General features: G+C 40.8%; 1 protein-coding gene across 1 annotated transcript in view; it reads right to left on the bottom strand.

Annotated features, from left to right (window-relative positions):
* LOC117521658 (collagen alpha-1(XI) chain-like) overlaps positions 1–26,498 on the bottom strand; it is a 221,153-nt gene that overhangs the window by 111,869 nt on the left and 82,786 nt on the right. Inside the window, 10 exon segments of the mRNA XM_034182979.1 lie at positions 1,479–1,532; positions 1,902–1,955; positions 3,186–3,239; positions 3,705–3,761; positions 9,827–9,910; positions 10,304–10,378; positions 15,941–16,003; positions 16,336–16,377; positions 22,058–22,123; positions 25,560–25,865. Of these exon segments, the coding sequence (XP_034038870.1) occupies positions 1,479–1,532; positions 1,902–1,955; positions 3,186–3,239; positions 3,705–3,761; positions 9,827–9,910; positions 10,304–10,378; positions 15,941–16,003; positions 16,336–16,377; positions 22,058–22,123; positions 25,560–25,865 (855 nt within the window).

The following is a 26,498-nucleotide window of genomic DNA, read 5'->3' as shown; positions in this document are numbered from 1 at the left end:
TTCCCAGAATGCACCGCAGCGGCAGCAGAGTTCCTCCATCTCACAGCGCATGTAAACAATGGCAAAGCAAGGATGTGGATGGCGTTGATTTAGTGAGTTCACAGGCGATTATGATGCTGATACGTTCTCCCATGTTGAGAGGGTTATCTAGAGGAGGTGTAGCACCTGTGATGAACTTCTGCTGTGCCCCGATGTTGTCTTATTGTCCATACTTCACGTTGTTTGTTTACACTGTGAATGCTAAGCTCCTGACACCAGAACTCTGCTGAAACCGACCTCTCGCGTGAGTCATGGACCGCGAGATGGCACGGGATTCACAACTGCGAAACACAGAATGGTCAAAAGGATTGCTCATATTCAAGGATTAGAATGGGGAAGAAATGGCATGGCTGTTCCTGCCAGATAAGCTGGTTGGAGTACTTCAACAAATCCTGAGCTTCTGCAATCTTGAGGTTTTACGTGGAATGGTTTGAAAGGAACACATCCAGTTAGTGGCGGCTCTCTGGTCCAAAATCGTTGTTGATGGCACAGGTTAGAGAAAAATCACCAGACTGGTTCAAAAGCTTCAACTGTCTCGGGAGGAGCTCAGAGTCGAGCCGCTGCTCCTCCACGTCGAAAGGAGTCAGTTGAGGTGGCTCGGGCATCTTTTCCGGATGCCCCTGGACGCCTCGCTGGAGAGGTGTTCCGGGCACGTCCCATTGGGAGGAGGCCCCGGGGAAGACCCAGGACACGCTGGAGGGACTATGTCTCTCAGCTGGCTTGGGAACACCATGGGGTTCCCCCGGAGGAGCTGGGGGAGGTGTGTGTGGATCGGGAGTTCTGGGCGGCTTTGCTTGAGCTGCTGCCCCCGCGACCCGACTCCGGATAAAGCGGAAGAAAATGGATGGATGGATGGTTCAAAAGGCACCATTAACTCAAATAAGTTGGGCCCCACTAATGCAAATAAGTTGTTATGACCAAGGTTTGTAGAAGAGCATCTCTTGCTACACAATGTTGTACCTTGAAGCAGATCAATAGTGACTCTCTGTGTACATTTGAAACGATCTGAAAATTGCCAACAGAAGATTGGAAAAACATTGTCTAGTCTGATGAGTCCTGATTTTATGCTCAACATTCAGATAGAAGGATCAGATTTTGATGTAAACAACGTGAAAGCATGGGTAATCCTCCCATGTATTAATAATTGAAGTTGTTGTTGGTGGTGTTATGGTGTGGTAACTGAGCAATGGTAGCATGCCAACAGTGACTAAAATCTGGAGGGGTTACAGTACTGTGTTGAGTCTATGCCATTAACAGTTAGGGAATGAAGCCAGTCGCAAAGTCAAACAGGAGGTTTCAACCCAATACTAGTAAGGTCTACGTAATGAAGTGGCCAATAAGTGTATGCTGTAAGTTTAAGTAAAACTTCATTCAAGCAAGAGTCACCGTTGACATATAACCCAACGCATGCAAAGATAAACTGGTTTCCGGGACTTTACCTTGCTCCCTGGTTCTCCTGGCAATCCTCTTGCGCCATCAGCTCCATTCCGTCCCTTAAGAACACAAATCACATTAGGATGAAGATACAATTGTCTCAGACGGTTATTGGAGTAAACACAGCAAATACTATCATTTTTCTAATTAAATAAACATCACATTATGAATTTACCCAACATGCACAGATGATAATTGCGTGCAGCTGCTTATGTGAACTAAATCCACATTTGAAACGGCACACACTCTTCTCTCTGGGCACTGGAGTCTTTGCATTGCAGTTGTTGTGACGTTAAAAAGTTAGAAAGTTAAATATGTTTCTGCAGATGGGAAACAGTGTGCGCCTGCATGAGATTAGCAAAATAAAAAAAATAAAAAAATGTATTTGGAAAGTAAAAACCTTACGTTAAATTGGAAAGTAGTCTTACCCTCTTGCCTGCTTTTCCCGGTGGACCAGTTGCACCCTGTAGACCTCTGGGTCCCTGAGGAAAGAGAAAATATATATATACTGGAATGAGTGAAACATTTAGCTTTCAAGCATAAATATATCATTTATGTCATTGGTTGTTTATGTTGTGAAAACGTGAGTGGATAAATAAACAGACTATATCCTTAGTTGATAGAAGAAGGGAATTAAGTCCTATATACAGTATGTCCCTGAGCCAATTTCTGCAGGTGCTTACTCACAAATTCTGCAGTGTGAAGCTACAACCTGGTTCTGGACTTGGGATCTGAGAGGGCGCCAAAGAACCCAGGGGGTGCCTGAGGTTTTGTCTGCTTGGAGGTTATCAAAATAAAAAATTCACAGAATCACAGTTTTTTGTGATGGGTGGGGTGGTGGGTGGGGTTCAGCCTTTCTTAGGTACAATGTGTAGATGTGTGTGTGTGTGGGGGGGGGGGGGGGGGTGGTGAACTAATAAAAAATAAAACAATGGGACCCACTGGACTACAAATCTCTCTGGACAATCCAATGTAGGTTACTTCCCCAACCACAGCCAGTACCTATTTAAGGCTGGGTGGATTGCAACAATGTGAAAATGTGTTTTGGCCAAGGTCACAGACAAGCAGCATGACTAGTAGGAACTGAACAGTGGTCTACATCTTGGCAGTCCAACTCCTTATTCCACTGAGATACCTGCTCTAGTTTTTGTGACAGAAGAAAAGTTGGATATAGGCTGTTTCACCCACTGGCGTTGGTGCTTATGTCTGGAATCTGTAGTGTGAAACAAATGTTCATCTACAACTCCCTCTGGACAATCAGTTCAGGTTACATCCCCAGCCAAAGCTGGTACCTACCTACAGCTGGGTGGACTGGGACAATGTAAATGAAGAATCTTGTTTCAGGACATAGACATGTAGCACAAAGACAATACCTGCATTAATTTACTACGCACAGACTACCCGTTGGAGCTGACTAATTCACCTGCTGAGGTTCACACACTTGCTTCACTGAGTGAAGGGAGTGGTGGCACCTCCAGCAGTTCTATTCTTTTAAGGGTAAAAAGAACTTAATAAATGGCTTTCGGCTAGTTGACTAATAAAAAATAGTCAACTAACTGGATGTTAGCTAGTCATAGTCGACTATTACGACTAGTCATCCCTTCCGTACTACAGTATTTGATGTTATGGACAAAAAAATAAGCTTTTTTATTGTCATGTCTTTACTATAATTTCATCTTTCTTAGAATTAAAAGAAAAAAACATCATCTCACCTGTGGTCCAGAGTCTCCACTTTCGCCTTTGAGTCCGGGAGCACCAGGACCTCCCTGTTGAAAACAGAATAACAAAACAGACATCATACAAGAGGCAAATGTGCCCAACATTTTTGTCATTCCAATTTATGCATGAGAAACCAGCATAATCAAGACTGGACTGGAATCTAATGCAAATCCAAACACATAATAGGAGGTTTCAAACTTGGAATATAAAAAGCATGACATTAAATCTTTCTGGAACTTATTTGCATGCATCCAAAATGCTTTTGATCATCCAAAAATGTCAGAAGTGGCACAACAATGATCTGTGGAGGAAGACTTGAACTGTACATAAGCACAAAACTAAGTATAAATACTGCTGTGAGTGTAATTGTACACAACATGGATGGAGAAATGATGGATTCTTGGACTTGGACACATCATAGGAATAACTGCTAATCACCTACTACGTTTTTCATCAGGTTTGACATGGACAAGAGGTCAATATATGGTGTCGGCTGTTTGGAAGCTACTCACCACGGGACCAGATCTGCCTGTCATGCCCGCCGGCCCTGGAGGGCCTCTCATAGCCAGCTGGGGATCAAATAGAAACCGCCCATAAAACACCAGACAACTAACACCGTTGACACTACTGCATTTGTCCTTTTCATCACCAATTACGAACCAAGCAATACGAGCGCTGTCAATAAAGTATAGGTCCTTTTTATTTTTTTCAAAAACTATATGGATTTCATTCATATGTTTTTACGTCAGACATGCTTGAACCCTCGTCGCATGTGTGAGTTTTCCACGCCTGTCAGTGACATCATTCGCCTGTGAGCACTCCTTGTGGGAGGAGTCGTCCAGCCCCTCGTCGGAATTCCTTTGTCTGAGAAGTTGCTGAGAGACTGGCACTTTGTTTGATCAAAATTTTTTTCTAAACCTGTGAGGCACATCGAAGTAGACACGGTTCGAAAAATTAAGCTGGTTTTCCGTGAAAATTTTAACGGCTGATGAGAGATTTTGAGGTGATACTGTCGCTTTAAGGACTTCCCACGGAGCAAGACATCGCGCAGCGGTCCCAGGCGCCGTCGTCAGCCTGTTTCAAGCTGAAAACCTCCACATTTCAGGCTCTATTGATCCAGGACGTCGTGAGAGAACAGAGAAGTTTCAGAAGAAGTCGGTTTCAGCACTCCGATGTGCCTCACAGGTTTAGAAAAAATTTTGATCAAACAAAGCGCCAGTCTCTCAGCAACTTCTCAGACAAAGGAATTCCGACGAGGGGCTGGACGACTCCTCCCACAAGGAGTGATCACAGGCGAATGACGTCACCGACAGGCGTGGAAAAACTCACGCATGCACACGAGGGTTCAAGCATGTCTGATGTAAAAACATATGAATGAAATCCATATAGTTTTTGAAAAAAATAAAAAAGACCTATACTTTATTGACAGACCTCGTATTTCTTTTTTGAGCACTGGGAATTAGGATAATGAAGGTGAAAGTGTGTTTTCAATTTGGAGCACAGCCGTGTGTGCACACTTTGCAACAGGCCACATTCAGTCGAGTGATCTTCACTCATTCAGGGATTTAGAGAATTTTTTGAACTTTTAAACATGCCACATGTAGAGTCTTGTTTTTCTTAGAACGAAGCTGGGGGCTGACGCGATTTCTTGATCAACGCTCGTATTTTCTTCCTTGATTTTTTTTTTTTTTTTTTGCATTAATGATATTCACTAAGACATCTCTGTTGGCTGTGTTTTGACTGTTAGTGATCAGCATGTGTACATGTTGTATTTATTAGTCTGCAACTGTTCACTCTGTTATAGTTCATATGTACAATGTGGTGTGATGCTTTTAGGTGCATTTACAAATAACAAAAAGCTGCACAAAATGTAATAACTATAGATTCATGCAATCAAATAACTTTTAACATTTAAAATCATGACAATGTAACAGGATGGCACTGTGGATTAGTTGTTAGCACTGTTACGTCACAGTTAGAAGGTCCGGGGTTCGCTTCCCGCCTGGTCCTTTCTATGTGGAATTTGCACACTCTCCCTGTGTTTGTGTGGATTCATTCTGGGTGCTTCAGGCCCCTCCCACTTTCAAATACATGCAGGTTGGGTGAATTGGTGACTCTACATTGACTGTAGGACTGCCAAAAAAGTGAATTTTGGGGCAACTTCATAAAAACCTCTATAAGTGATAACACTTAAATATGTTAGGTTGACTCAAATTCCTTAACAAGTAATATTTATGCCAACTACTTACGTAATTTACACAAACGTCATCTGAGTATTACCAAATCACACAATTTAAAGGTTTTCTATCTTTTCCGTGCATGTCCAGGGCAGCACAACTACAAAAATTTAACTTTTGTGACGCTACTCTCGCACAGATGTGTAACACTTGCCACACACTTGCCACTATCCGCCACAAACATGTCACACATTGCCACATGGTTGCCGATCACTTGCCAGGGTGTGGAAAGTGTTTATGTTCAAAACATTTGTCAATCAATTTCACTTGTTGCACGGTCGCCAATTAAATGCCAGGCAGAAGCCACGGACACGCCATCTGTGTGATACACTGGGAAGCACCAGGCTGCTCAGAACAAAGAAAGAAACAAACAAACCCAAACCAGAGGCAAAGTTGATTAAACACTGGCCAGGAATTGGCAGAAAGATAAAACCCTCTCATACAGAAGGTGTGAGCGTGGCGAGTTAGTAGCATTGGTGTCAGTCTTACTTCATTTCAAGATGGCATCCCATAAAGTGAACAAATCTATTCAGTTGTGATACCCTCCTGAAAGTAGTAGTAGATTAGTAGTAGTAGATTTTCTTTATGGTTTCACGATCTATTAGATCAGTCGTGTCCAAAGTATTCCAGAAAGGACCAAGAGGGTGCAGGTTTTCTTTGCAACCACTGACTCCAGCAGGTGATTTCACTGATTAACATTACTTTTAGCAGATGGGATGAGTTCATCAGAGAAATCACCTGCTGGAGTCAGTGGCTGCAAAGAAAACCTGCACCCTCTTGGCCCTTTCTGGAATACTTTGGACACCACTGTAATAGATCATGAACAGCTGGGCTGTTTTGAGGTACCACCGTGGGGTTACCCCCATCACAAAAATCACATTTCATGATGATGTCACAGTCTAACACCATGAGATTGGGCTGGCTAAACGCCACTGAACTCCGCCCATGCCAATTGTGCTGAAATGAAATATATGAGTGAAAAAAAGAAATTGGTTTTGTTGGAAAAAAGAATTTCAAATTTGAGTTTCAGTTGACCCACAACGAAGAACTCCCCCAACACCCCCCCTCCCCAAAAAACAAACAAACAAACAAATAAAAAAACAACACAGAAAACCTAGTTTTAATTGGTAAGTGTCAGGTTTCAGCCCTGGGGTGGTGTCAGGTTTCTTATTTCCCCGTTCCACTGTTCAATATTTTAGTAATTAGTTTTGTTCTGAGTTCATCATTTATTTCATGTTCTGTATTCTGTAGTCTCTGGTTTTGCTTTCTGTTTAATTTGTCTTTTCTGTTTTTCATACTTTAGTCATGTAGTTTATTCAGTCATGGTTTCTGTCCAGTTATTGTTTGTGTTTTGCTTTTGTATCTAGTTTTATTTTCTGCTGCTTATTGTGTAGCCTTTAGTTGTTTCATTTCTTTGTTGTTCTGCACATTATATGGTTGTCTCAGGTTTTGTTTTTCTGTTATGCTGTTTATCCATAGGTTACTTTGTTATGTTTATTATCTTTTAGACTTTAGCCATGTGTTTAGTGTGTTACCTTTTTAGTCACTGATTTTGGTCACGTTTGTGTTTCTTTCACTTACACTCTCACACCTGTCTGCCTCTTTTTTGTCTGTTTTTTTCCCCGTGTGTTCACTTACACTTCTGCACTTGCCTGTTTCATCTTCGTCACAGTCTACCTGGAACACTCCCTCACTCTCTTGCATCTCTTCCCTCCTCTTGGATTCACTGACCATGCCTCCCTTCTACAAAATACTTCCACATGTGCACCTTGTTAACCTAATTACCCCACCTGTGTATTTAAGCCCTTCACTTTCTCCACTCCCCTGCCAGTTTGTCGTGATCCTTGTATCCACATTTCAGTGTTTTGCTTTTGTCTTGTTTTGCCTCATAGTGTTACGACCTTGCTTTGTTTACCGGACCTTGTTTTTGCCTCAACATATGATTCAGTGTCTCACAGTGATTTTGAACCCAGCCTGCCTCTCAACCACATTTTTGCTTTGCTTTTTGCTTTGCTTTATCTGTACTTCTGCTTTACTGCCTGCCTTCCCGTGTACCGTACCCCTGCGTGTGTAAACGATAAAGATTATTTTTGACTTATAACATCTTGTCCTCAAGTCTGCATTTTGTGCCCTCCCACATTCTGTGCCATGCATCCTCAAGTCCTGACAGTAAGATGCAAAATAAATAAATAAATAAATCACGTTTGTCTAAATTAAGTAAGGTTGATTCAACCTAATCCATTTGAATTTTACCCAGTTGGTCTAACAATTCTATATTTTTAAATGCACTCATTGAGAGAGAGAGAAACCTTTTAGGTTGGAGCAACATCCCAACTCAGTGCACTGTCGTTACTTTTCATTGCTTATTCCAAATGTAAAAAAAAAAAAACACAAATAATGAAGGATGACGAGGGGTTTCTCAATGGTACTGAATGGCTACTTTTGGCAGCTGTCCAGCTCCATGTTGTAAATGTGTGAACATTTGTTGTTTGTGGAACATATAATGATCTCCATGTGTTCTCCTGTGGGTCACACCTTCCTTAAAGCTGCATAATTCATGCATTTTTCCAAAGCGTCAGTGCTTATTAGCAGGCAGGACCGCAGTGTGAACATCTGCTAACACCTAAATAGTTTTCCATTATTATATGCAACAGTTACAGCATCCTTCAAAGTCTGTCTTTTATCAAGAGGGATTTGGCACAAATAACTATTCATACACATTTGTGGAAAAAAAGGTTTATAAAATGATATTTAGAATTTATTTTTCTTGGCCAGATATTTTGTGTTTCATTTGGTCTTGTAACCTTGACATTTTTAAATACATAAACAAATAAAAAAACTAAAATATTGTGTTTGTTGTGTTGTGGTGTGTTTCAATTCAATTTAATTTAAATTTATTTCACTTATATAGCACCAAATCACAACAGAGCTGCCTCAAGGCGCTCCACAAAAGTAAGGTCTAACTTAGGGGTGGGCAACGAGGGCCAAGACACTGCAGGTTTTCCTTGCTACCAATCACCTCAGCATGTGGGTTTCTGATGAGCTTCTCCCCTGAATATAAAAACCTGAGCGTCATTGAAATCACCTGCTGAGGTGATTGGAAGAAAGGAAAACCTGCAGTGTCTCGGCCTTTCATGGTACATGATTGGCCATTACCAACCCCCAGAGCAAGCACACAGGTGACAGTGGTAAGGAAAAACTCCCTCTGATGATTTGAGGAAGAAACCTCAAGCAGACCAGACTCAAAGGGGTGACCCTCTGCTTGGGCCATGCTACCAACACAATTTACAAAACAAATGTTCAGGAAATTTTGCCAGTGCACAAGATGGGAGGGTTGCAGAAGTAGACACCACACCCATCTCTGGATGGAGCTGTACTTCAAACACAGAGAAAAAACTGAATCAGGCATCAGAAAGACAACAAATACAGTATAATTTGTCAGCATTAAGCAACAAGAAAAACAGAAGAAATACTAAGGTGGTCGCCGGCAACAAGCCCTAAGCGTCACTAAAAGAGCCAGACTTTAGATAAAGTTGAGACCGTGACCCACTCTGTTTCCTAATAAAATGAATTTAAAGCGTAAAAAGCATAGTAACATACTATGCCAGTATGCTAGCCATACGAAAGGGAAAATAAGTGCGTCTTAAGACTGGACTTGAAAGTCTCTACAGAATCTGACTGTTTTATTGATGCAGGGAGATCATTCCACAGAACAGGGACACAATAAGAGAAAGCTCTGTGACCCGTAGACTTATTATTCACCCTAGGGACACTAAGTAGTCCTGCACCCTGAGAATTGCCAGGCCGGTACGTAGGGTTTAATTAGGTCAGCTAAGTAGGGAGATGCCAGTCTGTGAACAATTTTATCGGTTAGTAGCAGAACCTTAAAATTTTAGAATATATTCCACTTATCCACTGAGTCAGTGCTTTTTGCAGTGTACAAAGCCTAAGAATAAGTTATCTGTCTAGCTTTGATGAATATGAAATATTCAGTAGCATTTCATCATTTTTATCCTTTATTTTTGGACATTACTCTGCACAGAACTTTTGCACAACACAGTAAAATGATGCAGCATTAATCATGCATTTCAATAAAGACCAAATTGAACAGCTAGAATAAGACAGAAACTAAAGACTGGAAAAAAAACAAAACAAAATTAAAGTACAAGAAAAAAAAAATGAAACGTTTTACTGTTTTACAGTTTATAGTTGCCAGTAGTTTGCAACTGGTGAGAGCAAAGCAGAATATTGTGCATGAATTACGGCCTATGATACTGTATACTTTATTGTATTTACTGTATTCTATATTATTTCACAGAGCTTTTGGAGGCTGTGTGGAGTTATGATGCGAAAGGTTCCCTGCATCGTTCTGGCACTCGGCAAACAGTGATACTCACCCGAGCCTGAGACAGGATGGCCTGAGCCTGAGCTTCCTGAGCTGAAACCACAGGTCCCTTGTGCGCCTCCCCGCCTGCACGGAACTGTCAACCGCAACACAATGAAGAAAAAACACAATTAAAAACTGGGCGACACCTCTAATGGTTCCCACTGTGGCTGTGTTCAGCTGTTTCTGTGTCATTTTCCAGCTGTAAAACTGTCACTGTTACAGCACACACACTCGCACGGGTGCGTATACACACACACAAATACATGTCACAGCGCCTTCAAAGCCTGGCTCACTGGTTCCACTCCATTGCACTGGCTGACATTTATGAGCTATGTGACCCAAAGAAAATAAGGCTGAAATACTTTGGCCTGCTGGTGATGCTATATGCTATGAGGTAAATGTCTCTAAATGCAGTTCACAGGTCAGCGCCTGACATAGAGGGTGCATGTGAGGAAAATAAAATAGACTGATCAAAAACTGGACTTACTGGAAGCATCAGAATGGTACCTGAAGGACCAGGAACACCGTCTGAACCAGGAAGACCAGGACGCCCTGGAGGACCCTGGGAAAAATAAGAGGTGATGACTCAATGGAAACTGTGATATTTCATAATGGATTATACGCTCTAAAACATCATCAGTAAGTGCAACTCAAACATCTTAAGAAATCAAAGTTCCTGAAATTGCATAAATTTACTATATATATATATATATATATACATATATATATATATATAAACTAATTAAAATAAATGGTTGAGTTAGCATTTTGAGGTGCTTATAAATGAAGAAAATCTCTCATTTGAAAGAATGATGTTTTGAGAGTGAGGATAACAATGAGGAGGATGAAGAGTAGAAAGGCAGAAAAAATTTTATGTTCCTGGACTGGTGCAGGTCAACGGTAAGCACCTTTTCACTCTACACTGGCAAATGCCGTGGTAATCATTAGAGTGTGAATGCACCATTAGGCTGCAAAAGCACTGTGACTTTGTTGTGTCCCCAGCGTTTCATAATCACTGCCCTAAATGCTTACAGACACTTTTTAAACTGTATTTTATTCATGTGTTTACGTTCATATATACACACACATTTCATATTTAAACAATTTTTGTGTTGTATAATGGCCCAGTCACAAGGTACTTAACGAAGGGTGACGAAGCCCTGATGAAACAAGAAATCTGGACTTTCGTTGGCATCGTTTAACCCTCGTCAGCTTCGTTCTGGCAGCGGTCACTTCGTCAGGATTTTTAAACTGTCAAAAATCTTCAAAGAACACCACTGAAAACCTCAATTCGTCCATATTTCGTTTCGCCGTCGTTTGTGACGGTTTGTTATTGTTTGGTTAGTTTTTGTAACATTAGCCTTTCGTTCACTCTTCGTTCACCTCGGTTGAATGAACATGACGACAGCTGAACGAGTAATTAACGAATACGTAACGACGCCTCGACAACCTAAACGTTTTCATACAGTAAATATAGCGTTAAGAAAGTTTCATCAACTATGCACGGACGTTTCAAATGTTTCGCCTCTGTGTGGGCGTGGCCTTCGGCGGTCTTCTTCTTCTTCATTCGTATTCAATGGCGGACGGTACCATTTACCGCCACCTACGGGGCTGGTGAGTGATCGCTGTTTTTAGCTGTCGTTTAAAGCGTCGAAGCTTCGGTTTTCAGCTGTCATTCAAAGCGTCTTGTCTCGTTTATCCTTCGTTCGTTTTGCGCTCATGATTTGTTGGATATTCGGTGATTGGAATTCGTCGGCTCATTCGTCAACATTTTCTGACGAGTTGTTTTTTTTTCCTTCGTCAGGGCTTCGTCACCCTTCGTTAAGTGCCGTGTGACTGGGCCATTAGATGTCTTGTTCATTTTTTGTGGGGTAAAGTAGCTCTGTGGGAGCATCCCCAATTTCACTGTACCCCCTCTCACCCGACTATTCTATTCTATCCTATTCTATTCTATTGTTGATTTTGCCAAAGACACACCCCACCATCTGCCTGGAATTTGTTTGTTTAAATCTACAACCTTTTCCTTGCATTCTAGGTTAATATGTGAAGCTAGATACTGACTCTCTAGTCATTGCTTAAAATACACTCTTACTTTGAATGCTAGAAGTCTTTTGATTTTGCATGCAGCAGCGTTCATCATTCAGCCTTTGTTTATGCAAAACCTGTCCCATATTTTATCTTCGACTTTTGATCAGAGGTTCAAGTGGTGTTTGCACCCCCCATCCACGCCGCCCCGCTTTCTCCGAGCTCCCCCTGAGCAGTACAGCACACGTCAGTCAGTTGTGAAATCCAACTGGAGCACAGATTTATTGACTGGGTGTGTAACCTTCTGGATTAGAACACATGACAGTTTATCCTGAAATCAGATAATTAAGAGAAAAGTCGTTTTAATGTTGTTTACTTTTTGCCTTCTAACATTGACATCATTTCTGGCTCAGCGTTCATCGGTCTAAGTTGCACTTTGTCAGGCTTCGTGCAGCATCCATCAGCTGCAGATGCACCTCGTCAGGCTGCAGCAAAACTTTATCAGCTGGACCTCAACACTTTTATTTTCGTCTTTTCTCTGTGTTCACGTTTACCAACTGCGCTTTGAGCTTAATTATCACATTAATCCACGAACACGTGTCATGTTTTATGTGTTTATGTATTAGTGTCTGATCTGCTGAGTGGTATTCGATCAGTGATGTTGGAGCCCTTTTATCGTAAATAAAATTGCTGCACATGTGGAACAGCACTCGATTCATCCTGAGGGGATTCTGACTACATCGAGCAAATTTCATGGTAATCCATCCACTTGTTCTTGAGATGTTTGTGTCTCTGTTGGAAAAGGGTGGATTGTTCCATCTGGAGGGAGCATTACTGCCCCATGTGGAGGAGTTCAGGTATCTCAGGGTTTTATTCGTGAGTGGGGGTAAGATGGAGAGTGAGATCGACAGATGTATTGGGGCTGCATCTGAGGTCCTGCGGATGCTGTACCTGACTGCAGCGGTGATGAAGGAGCTGAGCGAGCTGGCGAGACTCTCGATTTACTGGCTGATTTATGCTCCTATCTTCACTGATGGTTATAAGATATGGTTAACAACCGAAAGATCAAGGTCAAGGACACAAGGACACAAATGAGCTTCCTCTGTCGGGTATCTGGAGTTACACTCAGAGACAGGGTGAGTACCCCGGTATAGTACCACTGCCTCTTTGCATTGACAGGAGCCAGCTGAGATGGCTCAAGCATCTGGAGAAGATGCTCCAGTCATCTCCCCAGGGAGGTCGTATATAAATACTTCCTAGCTGGCTTGGGAACGCCTCAGGCTTCTCTAGCAAATCTTAAAGAACTTGGCTGAGGACAGGAAAATGTGGGATGAGATGCTTGGTCTGCTGCCACCTTGAAATGCGGAGGAAAATGAATGCATGCAATGAGATGGTGAGATCTCTTGAGCGGGATTGTTATCTGCTGCTCCCATCTGTCATTTCTGAGAGGTGGTTAATTTCTCTCTCTCCACTGTTGTTAGAGAACGCAAAGCGACACCTCGTGTTAACGACAGTCCTTCATATGTGACTGGAAGGGAGGGAGAGAAATGTGCAAATCAAACTGTCCAGTTGAGGTGGATATTATGCAATGGAAAAACGCACAGCTACAGCAAAAATAAAAAGAAGCAAGTGCTAATCTCCCTGTCAGACTGTTTCACACGGGAGGAAATACAGTCGGGAGGAGTAAAAAAAGAAAAAAAAATCCTGAATACTGGGACCGTGTGGAACAATCATCTTGCTGTTTTGGAGAGACCCTCAGGTTGCACTGGAGGAAGTGTGTTGGCTTGTTAAAGTGTTAACTTCCACAATGAGATGTGCAAAATGGAAAACCGAGCTGCAGTTCTGCAGAATGAACGGGCGCAATCTGTGTCATCCAATCAGTGGGAGAAATGTGTGAGTTTTCCCACGGTGCTTCAGGAGCTGCTGGAATGTTTTATGACAGACTCCTCCTCACACTTCCTGTGACGTGCACCACTGGTGCAGCACATTTCATGGCTGGAATGCCAACAGTTTGAGCATATTTCTTTTAGCTGCAGTTCTCAATGTGAATCCCTCCTGCTGATCCAGGAGATGCATCCAGTTGGACTCATTCTGTGTCACTGAGTCTGCAATTCCCAGCTTTCCAATTAGATAAAAAAAAAGAATGAGCCCTCAGAAAGTTGCAGAATAAAAGCAGAGTGGGTCTGCTGTCTGCAGCAACCGTGACATGCTGACTGTCCAAGACAGATGGATACTTCTGAGAGATGGACCTGTTGTCTACCAAAGCTGGTTCCATAATGTAGTGGAGGCTGGAAAACGCGGAACCAGCACATGCTCCCAGACCTGACCTGAACTGACCTTCACTTCATATGAAATTTTCTCAAAACCAAGTCACTCTGGCTTTGGCTCACCCTTTGCTCATTCCACCAAGTTTGGTCCAAATTGGATGAAAACTGTTCCAGTTACTTTGTTCACACACAGACAGATATCTGAAACTTTTGTACAACAATCATTTCCACATAAATTCAGCATTATTTCATCAGAAAAGACATAGGAAGCAATCAGAGTGGAGCAGCCACATGGGCTACCAGGGTTGGGTAGGATTACTTTGAAGGAATACATGTGGATTACATGTATGTATGTACATACATTTGGATTACTTGTAATCTGATTACTTTTGGATTACATTTCAAAGTAATCCTACCCAACCTTGCGGGCTACTAGCTGTTGCATTCACTGAGCGTCTGTTATTTCAAACACAGATTATCGGCTTGTTTCTGCTTAAAACTGACTTTAGAATGATTTCAGAGTTTTTATCTTGTCATCTGATGGTTAATAATTCCATTAATCCATTTGATCACTTTGGTTTATGTGAGTCCATCTCAAAGGAGCTGCTGTGGTCATAAATGACCACAAATGCACAGTGGCGGCAGGGCGGGCAGATTTTTAGGGGGGGGGCATTTGGTCTGCGACAGCGGTTGAGCTGATTTCACTCTACAATAGAGTGTTTTTTTACTCTGTTTAGACTGGGATCAAACGTTATCTGAGCAGAATATATTTTACTCAGCAAAATTTACTGTGTATAAATGAGCTCTGGCTCATTTTTCATTCCTTTACAACTTATTAGATGAATTGACAGAAGAGATTTACATATTTTTACCTCTAGATTGCACAATATCATTTAACAAATCTGGAGGAATTTCAGTGCACAGGGGTACAATCTTAAAATGAACACCCATGATCTCCAGAACCAGATCTCAAGAACCGTTTTTCATAAATAGCTGATATAACGACATGGGATTACTTTGGTAAACCTTTGTCAAGCACTACAATATGGAGTTACATTCACAAATTTGCAAAAGTAATTTAACTTTCACTGATGGCAGCATTAATGCAGAAAAGTACACTGAGATTTTACAGCAACATGTGTTGCCTTCAAGGTGACACTGTTTCCAGGGAAATTCATACAACTTTCAACAAGACAATGCAAAACCACATTTTTGCACACATTACAAAGGCATAGCTGCGGGAGAACAGGGTACGGATACTGGACTGGCCTGCATGCAGTCCTGACCTGCCTTCAACAGAGAATGTGTGGAGAATTTTGAAATAACAAAGCAACAATGTTACCTCTGTACTGCTGCACATCTTAAGACATTTTTGCAGGAAGAACGGAACACCCTAGATGCTTCATTGCTTGATGTACTCAATGCCAAAGCATCTTTTAAGTGTTGTAAGAACAAATGGGAATATTACCAACTGCTAAAAGATTTTGCGTCTCAACCTTCTTTGGAATGTATTCCAGGCATTAAATGCAGGATTGGATGTGTATTAAAACATGAATGAAGTTGATCAGGAAAAAAGAATGAAATATCTTGAATTCATTCTCTCTGCTGTGAAATAGAAATCAAAGTAAATGTCAGAATCGCTGCAGGTTTTTTTTTGGTTTTTTTTGCCGTTTTCCGTACAGTCCCAACTTTTTTTTGATTTGGGGTTGGAAAAAAATTGATTGCTGTAAACCTGATTTTTGTATTACAATGTGTGATTGCCCTTCATCAGAACAACAGAATGGATGACAAAGCCTCAGATGGAATGGAACATAACTCCAAGTCTTACTTACCCTGTCACCAGGATCACCTGGGGAACCTGGTGGACCCTGTAATCCTGGGGTACCAGGAATACCCTGAAACCACACGCAGGCACGTGCATGTTAACAGCAGCTCTGCCACCACAGGCAGCCAGCAATCAGCCAAAAATAGACACAAGCACAGATACTGATTTGAAAAATAATAAGCTTCAAAATGAAATATCCCTTCACCCCCCCCCCCCCCCCCCAACCCCCATTCCCTTTCTTTCATTCTCACATACACACATGCAAAAATATACACATTCACTGTCTCTCTCAGCTCAAGCTTCACTGGCGATCAGGGCTGACGCTCTTTCCATAAAGACATTTTTTCCCTCTTTAGCTGTTCCCCATCTGTGGAAGTCAGACTGGGAGAACGTGATACTCACTTCTTGGCCGGGGGGTCCTTGGGGTCCTTGTATAAGCATCCCCTGAAAAAGGAAAATGTGGACACAGTAGCATTACAGGCCAGCCGTTAACAAAATGACAGCCCAACCAACCATTTTTAGTTTGTGGTTTGGACGTTTACTTCTAGCTATACCAGCTAAAGTTGTTAGCGATACTTCAGCCAACTGATGCGTTATTATTCTTTGGCAGCGTGACCGAAAAAGAGGCTGCGGTGGTACAGATGGTAAAAGGAAGAGGGGTAACCTGGAACCATTATTTTGGTCAAATGTATAAAATGTATGTGATATTTAGTGCTGACAGCGGTTGTTTTGTCTGTGATAGTTCGACCAAAGAATTTGTCGAGGGTGTTGAGGCCTTCTGTATGATTTAGCGAGCTATTCTACCATAAATAAACTTGATCATAGGCAACAGCCAAATCAGAGTGGAAAATACTCAAAGACGTCATGCTCTGCAAAATCACATTTTAGCTGCCTTTCACAGTTAAATCTCATTGGAGTTTCATGTTTCACCCTGAAAGTCTCAAACTTTTGAGTGTGTGCATTTCAAAGTTACATGGCGATAAAGGAAATACAAGCGTGGAATGGCTTGTTTTAGACATCTGTGACATATGTAACAGAAGTCTATATCCGACATCCTGTGTACATCAATGACAGGAACACAAGTGGATGTTACAGAGCTGAAAAAGTTGCTTTTACGACACATTAATATTTGTGTTGAATACTTAGCTACAAACATTATTAACCTTTATTTAACCAGATATAAAAAAAAACCCCATTGAGATCAAAACCTCTTTTGCAAGGGGATCTGGCCAAGAAAACCAGCAGCCCACGTTATAAGAAACAACTTAACAACATCAAGATAACTATTAAAATCTATAAACATACAAGCAATATACAAATAAAACACAATTGTTTTGGTCATAGTAACAATATATAAGGAAAGAAACAATTTAAAATTTAAAAACACAGGCATTGTTCAAAAGGTTCAAAATGTTTTTTGTAAAGAGTTTCTAACAAGAGACTAGCTGTGTTCTAAACATGTTAAGCTAATTCTTAAAATTTTCAAGAACTCCATAATATGACCCTTTGAAAAATTTCAAAATAATAAGCAAGGTTGAAAATTTGGTTTTACTGAAACTTAGTAAGAGCACAACAGTAAAATATAAAATAAAACTTGTGCAAATGATATTAGAACGGCAGATATTCACCCCAAAATATTTTTTCTTTTATCTATTGAACAGAACAGAGAAACAATCTATATTTTCCAGAGAAAATGTCTGAAAGAATCTGACTGAAGACTTTTGTAGAGTCTTATAAATCATAATGTGCACTGCTGGAAAATCTTATTTCATAAGAAAGCCATTTTTCAGCACTCATTTTAAAAAATGCCACTTATTTGAACATTTCACTGGCTGTAAAAGCAGATGGAGTAAAACAGACATAGCCAATGTTTACATCAGTGGTCTCAAGCATCAGCTGAGGGCTGCTGGCCAGATTGTATCAAAACAAACTAATTACATAAAATGTCATGTGTACAGTAAGAGATCAGTATCACATGCCTTCATTATCTTTGGAAAAACTTGAATAGAGTTGGCGGAGCAGCGGCAGCAGTCTTGTCTCTTCACAAGTAGATCTTGGGTTTGCTTGTGTGGTGTTGGCATGTTCTCACAGCTGTCTGCGTGGGTTTCTACCCACCAAAAAAAGTCATACACATTGTGTTCTTTCTCCTTCTAGATCTGAATGTGGGACTCATGCTTAAAGCCTGTGCCAAATAAAGAAACTGAGCCATACCCGAGCAGCCAAAAGAAGTTAAAAAAAAAATCTTGGGGCTTGGGGCAAAATTGTGAATGGTATTCCTTACTACTTGATGTTATTACTGAATTTTGGCGTCAAACTCTGCATTTTAACATTGTACTGCTTACTGGAGTGAGAAAAGTGAGGCTGTGACCACAGGGTCAGAGGCTCAACTCACAGCAATAAAAATCACTAAATTGCCCATTGGCAAGGTCTTCCCAGTTGGCCCCAGTTGGCTCTCAACATGCAGTTGGGCACCTCATATAGTAGCACACTTAATTTAACCTATATTTAACCAGTTTAGTCCCATTGAGATCAACATTTTACAAGGGAGACCTGGAAGGGTCTAAACCTCACTGAAGGTCTCTTGTGCCTCACTCCCATCACTGCAGTGACTTATTTCAGTGTTTTGTCACGACTCATAATGCAATGTATCACTATGCAATGCCATGTGAAATCATGGGGAAAGGTTCTGCTTTGTGTTTCTCTCAAAGTGGATTCACATTTTTAATGATAATATTTCAGATCTTTCAGGAATAAAGCTATCCTATGATTGCCAAAGCTCATGGGACTGTTAGCAAAGCAAACTGCAACTGTCACTACGTTTGGTTCAGTGCACTTTCGACTGAATATTCAAGGAAAGAACACAAATAACCAAGAATAAAGAGTACAATGCCAAACTGCAACTCTTCCAATGATTTTATGGCCATGAGAATAATCCAGGTCATGGTGCAAGCTAAAGGGTACTGTAGTAGGCTAATTTACGTAGCTATATAGCTTATTTAATACGCTTTACTGTTTTTCATTTTACCTTGAAAGCTGCTTAGACTGTGTCACGTGTATACACTTATATGCTAAAGTTAGCTTCTAAATTTTACCTGAAGTTAAAATTTAACTAACAATCATTAGCAAGCAAAGGCAAATATTTGACTTGCTAACAGTAGCTAACAAATATTAACAAGTTGCATATCAACAGAAGTCAAACTTGAAATAAACTGTTAAGATCATGTTTGTTAATGTTCTCATTAAACTTTGCACATTTGTATGAAAAACATTACTATCATCCATGGTGATGCTAATATTTTACCTTATAAAAGTTGGCCAGACACATAATCAGAAATGTCAAAAATTCAAAACTTCTTGATGTTTCAGTTAACAATTTGTAGTGGTTCATATACAGAATATGATTATTTATTTATTAGTAGTGGTTTGTGTGTGTATATATATATATATATATATATATATATATATATAAACACACACACACACAGACTGGCAAAATTTAACTGTGGTTGCTTCAAAGTTGTGTGCCTTTCCAGATGTATACACATCAAAATTCTCAGTGTTAAAATAAACACCTCCCACGTTTACATAATAAATACAAAGGTAAAGTTACACTTTCAGTTGTGCCACAAAGAACTGTTTCACTGTTAACTTTTGACACTCACAGTGTAATTTAACACTATTAGAATTTAAATGTCCAATTTTTTGGGCAGTGGTTATCAGTAGGGCAGCACAGTGTCTTAGTGGTTAGCACTGTTGCCTCACAGTGAGAAGGTCATAGGTTCGATTCCCACCTGTGGCCTTTCTGTGTGGAGTTTGCCTGTTCTCCCCATGTTTGCGTGGATTGCGTGTTTTGTTAATGGCTATAAAACAAGTACACTTCTATGTTGTGAATCGTGACTTGCTGAGTTTCTTACAAACAGTTTACATCAGCAAATAACTTGTAAAAAAAAGAAGCAATCCAAAATATTTGCAAAAATGTAATGTTTGTAGTGACTACATCTGGTGATTTAGACATCGTGAGGGACAAATGGACAATCCAGAAGGAAAGTGAGCTGATTAGTTTTTATGTTGCAAGTTTCTTCCAAAGCAGATTTTTGGACTGGTGGCAGAATCTTGATTTTTCCTTCTGCATTACATCACTGTAAGCTGAAATCCAGGTGATTCTTTCATTCTACCAAGATTAATTCTTCAACTGAATAATTTTTTGGCATGTTACTGTGATCATTTTGTGAGATTGTACACAAATCTCTTGCTGACTTTAGCCATCACCATGATAATGCTTCAGTTTCTGGTTGTGTAGAAAGTTACATTTTCTAAATAATTTGATTCCAAAATTAACACCATATGTCAAGTGATGCCTGATACATTGCATCTGGAAAGTATTCACAGTGCTTCACTTTATTCACATTTTGTTATGTTGTTACAGCCTTATTCCAAAGTGGATGAAATTCATTGATTTCATCAAAATTCTACAGGTGAAAAAAAAAAGTTTCTTTTTGAGAATTTTTTGTACATTTATTAAAAACAACAGCAAAAATTAAGAAATAACATGTAGATAAGTATTCCCTTTGCCATGAAGCTCAAAACTGAGCTCTGATTGAACATCTGAAATGGCTGTGCACCGACACTCCCCATCCAACCTGATGGAGCTTGAGAGGTGCTGCAAAGAGGAATGGACAAAACTGGCCAAAGATAGGTGCACCAAGCTCGTGGTGTCATATTCAAGAAGACTTGAGGCTGCAATTGCTGACAAATGTGCATGAACAAAGTATTGAGCAAAGGCTGTGAATACTTATGTACATGTGGTTTCTTAGTTTTTCATTTTTAACAAATTTGCAATATATATATATGTGTGTGTGTGTGTTCTCCACTCAGATTGCAATAGCCAATCAGAGATTAGCCTTTCTGTTCATCATTTACCTGTATTTTGGCATGCTTGGTGCCAGAAAGTTATGTTGGATCCAAAAGGATCCAAAAAGGCTAGGACCAAAAGTTATATTGGATCGGTTCCCACTAACCAATAGTGTTAGAGTTTACTGCCAACAGCTAGCCAATCAGAGCGCGGCATACGAAGGTCAGCAACTAGCTGACAGACGCAGGTTGAAAAAATGGCAATAAACATGTCAACAACAGCAGAAAATCGTCTGCCAGTGAGGTTTGCTGAGTTCACAGAGGAGGAAATGGTGGAAATGTTGAACTCCAAGGATGCCAAAAACACTAAGAAGGTAGACAAGCATGCTACTGACGTTTTAGAAGCATTTATCGCATCAGAATTAATCATATGCTGTTCACAACAAAATAAATTGATCTAATTTACTTGACTCTTTGTTGTTTGCTTAATTTGGGAGGGGGGTGGAGAACATAACAATTGATGGATGGCAAGTCGTCCAACATAGAGAAATATTGAATTCAGAAAGGTTATATTGGATGAGGCGTAGCCGAGTCCAATATAACTTTTCTTCATCCAGTATTTCTCTATGTTGGACTCCTTACCATCCTTTGTTTGGATAATATATAACTTTTTCATGTTGTCATTATGGGGTGTTGTGTGTAGAATTTCAAGGGGAAAAAATTAATTTACTCTATTTTAGAATAAGGCTGTGAATACTTTCCCAATGCACTGTATGTGGTCCTCTGGCTGCCAGTTTGAGACCTCTGCTTTCCATAGATCTTACTGAGATTCATTCCTTAATTTTCTACATTTGCTTAGTCCAGTCAAAGTTTGCGTGTGGTTTGAGCCTATCCCAGAAATCATAGAGTTATAGGCAGGATACACACTGAATAGGACACCAGTCTATCCCAGCACCACATATGGACATTCACACACCTACAGTCAATTTAAAGTTTCCAATTCACCAAATCTGCACGTCTTTGGAACTGGGAGGAACCCACGTAAGCATGGGGAGAACATGCAGACTCCACACAGAAATTACCACATGGGAAGCGATCCCGCAACCTTTTTGCTGTGAGGCAATGGTGCTAGCCACTAAACCACTGGACCGCCCTCTAACTGTGATATTCAAATATTAAATCAACAGTCTCAGACTTCACCACAGCAGAACACGACATGGAGTAAGAGGTTTAAAATCAGGATTTAGACACAGACGTGTTTTACTTCACTTACTGGCTCAATGACAGCAGGCTCACCCTTCTCCCCTTTTTCCCCCTGGTAGCTGTAACCTCTTTCTACCTGCAGGAACAAGACAGATCAGGTGAAATTCTGACACAACAATAACAGAGACGTTTATCTGTAAAAGTAGAAGATCATTTATTAGAAAGCCAAATGTGGTGAAACCCGATCGGCAGCAGATGCAAAGTTTTGACGGGTATCTAACCAAGCGGTTAAAAACAAGCTGACGTTCTCTGGTTAAAAGGATTTAGGTGCTTCTTAAAGCTAAACACAGTGGGTTTTTTTCACTGTCTGCTGGAAAAATAAACCGCAAGAGTCATTTTGCAAGAAGCTATATTTTTGACTTGCGTCTGACTCCTATTTATGAAACAATTTCAAAAGCAGCAGATACAAAATGCCCCCAACTGTGCACAAATGTAAAAGGTCATCACCTGACACTGTGCACGCAGTGACTTCACACAAGAAGAATTTGCAAACCACCTACAGCGGTGCATCCAAACACCACAATGTACAGCTTAGTGTGAAGAGGAAACCTTCTGAGACAATGAATGAACAAGCTGCCATTCAGTTTGATTGAAGAGCAGTGACGCAGTTGTGGAGATCAGCCATCAGAAGTCAACAGCCACTTTTCCACAGCACGTGGAATATTGCACTGTTCAGTATAAATCATAATACACAGAATTGGAGGTGTTGTTGTATCACCATTAAGCCAGACACGGAGGTCGTCACAGAGCCGAATCAACGTCTTTGGATAAAATGGAGGCGTGGCATGGCAGGACGTGGTGTAACGTTTTGATGTGTCGTGTGCGACTCATCACCACTGGAGGAATTTAAAAGAAGCAGTTAGCAGCTGAATGCACAGGAATCAAGATGCTATGACTGAAATGTCTGCAACTTGGGGCGATACCAAGGTCTAGGAGCTCCGTGCCGACGCAAACTGACAAAGAACTAAGAAAAAGAATCAAATGTCTCCATCCACAGTATGCTGGGGTATTCATATTTCCGACACAAGTGTTATGAGCATCATGCATCTGATTCTGGAACACCCATAGGCTATCTGAAATAACACGCTGGGACCACTTATGCTGCCTGTGTTTAGTTCAGTGTCAACAAGAAAAGATGACACAATGAGGGGTCTTGTTATCGGCAGTGTAGCCAAAGAAAAAGTAAATCCTACGTAGACTCAAAGGCCCACTGATATCAGTGTTTATCTCCAGATTATTTAGTGTGAAACAGCAGCCCAGCCTCATGATTTCTTTTTTGTTTCATGGTATCGTCACAAAATATATTACATTTTCATGACGTGATCACCCTTCAATCATTCATTTTAACCCTAACCATAACCATAACCCCAACCCCCCACTTCACTGTGTCACCCCAAATTTTGCAATACCATCACAAAACTCTACTTCATTTTGTGGCGGTATCACAAACAAATAGATTAAATCACTTTTCGTGATGCCATCACAAATTTGGTGTGAGATTGGTTTGGAAACAGATGAGAATCTAGTTCATCACATGTAAATTCTCCAGTCAAAATGGTGCCATATGGTATTTGGAGCCTCAGTTACAAATATCAGGGGGGATAATCTCAAATTAAAAGCAAGTTTAAAAGGGTTAGTAAGGGTAAGTATGAAATCATACCTAGACGTTGACCCTACAGAGGGTAAAATAGCATTAAATAATAACAAAAATATGTAATAGATTACTTACTGTCCAAATATCATGGAGTGTGTCCAAATATTGCAATATTTTGATCCTACATTGTCCTTTGACCTCCCCCTTAGAAATATTATGACTGCAAAGGATAGCAAAGATTCGTCTTATCCTGTCTATGGCTGATGCTGAGACCCTGATCCATGCGTCTATATCTCTTCTAGATTGGACTCCTGCAATGTTCTATTTTGTGGTTTACCACAGTCCAGCATTAGGGCTCTCCAATTGGTTCAAAATGCCAGACTTTTAGCACGAAGCAGAAAGTTCGACCACATTACACCCATTTTGGCATCCCTTCACTGGCTTCCTGTCCCAGTGATATCAGAGTTTAAGGTTCTGCTACTAGTCTATAAGATTGTTCACAGACTGGCACCTCCCTACCTAGCTTATCTACTTAAACCTTACGTACCGGCCCTGGCTTTGCGTTCTCGGGGTACAGGACGACTTTGTGTCCCTAGGGTAAATAAGACATCTGCGGGTCACAGAGCTTTCTCTTATTGTGCCCCTGTTCTGTGGAATGGTCTCCCTGCATCAATAAAACAGTCAGATTCTGTGGAGACTTTCAAGTCCAGACTTAAGACGCATTTATTTTCCCTTTCGTATGGCTAGCTTACTGGCATAGTATAGTTCTACGCTTTTAATTCATTTTATTAGGAAACGGAGCGGGCCGCGGCCTCAACTTTACCTAAATTCTGGGTCTTTTAGTGAAGCTTAGGGCCGGCGATCATCTTAGTATTTCCTGTTGTTCTTGTTGTTTAATGCTGACAAATTATACTGTATTTCTTGTCTTTCTGATGCCTGATTCTGTTTTTTATCTCTGTTTAAGGTGCAGCTCCAACCAGAGATGCGTGTAGTATTTGTGCTGGAGACCCTCCTGTCCTGTGCACCAACAGCATTTCCTGTATATTCATTTTGTGAATTGTTCTGTAATTTATGTCTGTAGCATGGTCCAGGCAGAGGGTCACCCCTTTGAGTCTGGTCTGCTTGAAGTTTCTTCCTCAGAGGGAGTTTTTCCTTATCCCTGCTGCTCTGGGGGTTAGTAAGGTAGACCTTACTTGTGTGAAGTGCCTTGAGGCTGTTGTGATTTGGTGCTATATAAATTAAAATAAATTGAAATTGAAAATGGGTCTAAATATCACTGGGGTCCAAATCTCCTCTGACACCCATACCCATGAACAGCAGGGTGGACTGAGACAACGCAGATGAAGTGTCTTGTCTGAGGACACACGTAGGTAGTATGAGGTAGAAATCAAACTCAGGTCTATGTATTCGTTGTCCATCTCCTATTCAACTGTGTGACCTATGCTCATAGTATAGTATAGGGTGGACACCAGTATGCCATAAAAAACCAAAGTGATGCAGGTTTTCTTTGCAGTCGATTGCCTCAGTAGGTAGTTTTACAGATGAGCTCTTAAAGTCCTGATCATCTGAGAAATCACCTGCTGAGGTGATCAGCAGCAAGGAAAACCTGCAACGTCTTGTCCCGTCATGCCTGTCCTAATGTCAAGGGATTTGTTTTAAATAGATGAACTTTAGACAGACATAGTGTCACTTTTTGCCTCTAAGAATCTGCATTCTGAGCAATGGAATTTGATGGAAACTAATCACAACAGAGGCGGCCTCAGTGGATTTTTCATTAATTACATTTTTATTTAAAGAGGTCATTGGCAGAATAAGCAGGAAGAAGCGGTCAGCAGAGTAGCTCACTGGGTTAAACATTTTTGGAGGTCACGTTGGCACCTTTGAGAGACGACATCACTCCACATTCTTGGGCACTTACATTGCTCTCCCTGATGTCGGTCTCTGCTGGAACACCGGGACCGAACTCTTCTTCGTATACTGCGGATGTGGGTTTGGCTTCAGTGACGCCATAATCGCCATAGTCGCCGTAGTCATACGTCTTTTCCACGAACTCTTTGGTGTCGTACTCTTTCACATCGTATTCCTTAAACTCGTTAACATCAGCGTCAGGATCAACTTTTTCTTTGGTTTCCACAGGTGCAGCTGTTTCCACAGCAACGGTGGGGTCCGCCCCGACCTGTTCGACTCCAGTGATGTAGTCATCGACTATTTCCCCGTCATAGTTCTGGCAGCGATTCAGGCATCATGCAGGGTAGGAAGAGAGAAGAGAAGGTTTTTTTTTTAATGACACAAAACCATGCGAAAACCTCTGTGAAATTACAGATATCCAAGTGAGTATGATCCTAAATACATTCAATTATTAATTAATAAAATTTTTGTTTTCATTAATTTTCTATTCCTGCTTACTCCAGTTAAGGGTCACGGGAGGGAGTCTGGAGTCTGGGTGAGAGGCAAGATACATCTTGGACAGGCTGCCACTCTATTGCTCATGTATTTATTTGTTTATTTTATGCAGTTTTTCTTTTTCAGGAGCTGTAAAAGGCTCAACAAAGTTCAGCTCAGATGGCATTTCATTAAAAAGTGTCGGCGCAAAGGCAAAAGATTAATAGGCCTTTAAATTTAGCAAAGAATAGTTAAATGAGATCCTGAACTTTCTGCACTGAGAGTAACATTACTGTTACTGCATGAATGTGGAACATTGTAAAATCAAACCAACAAAACCCAAATTAATACCCCCCCCCCCCCCCCAAAAAAAAAAACAATAACAGCACAAAAAGCAATGAATAGAATAAAAAGAATATTTCATGGTTTAACAGGAACATCATAATAATCAATAGGTTATTCATCAATTATCTGC

Source organism: Thalassophryne amazonica, chromosome 12 (assembly GCF_902500255.1).
Source record: "Thalassophryne amazonica chromosome 12, fThaAma1.1, whole genome shotgun sequence".
Taxonomy (NCBI): domain Eukaryota; kingdom Metazoa; phylum Chordata; class Actinopteri; order Batrachoidiformes; family Batrachoididae; genus Thalassophryne; species Thalassophryne amazonica.
The sequence above is the reverse complement of the archived record's forward strand: the minus strand, read 5'-3'. Positions and strand labels throughout refer to the sequence as shown.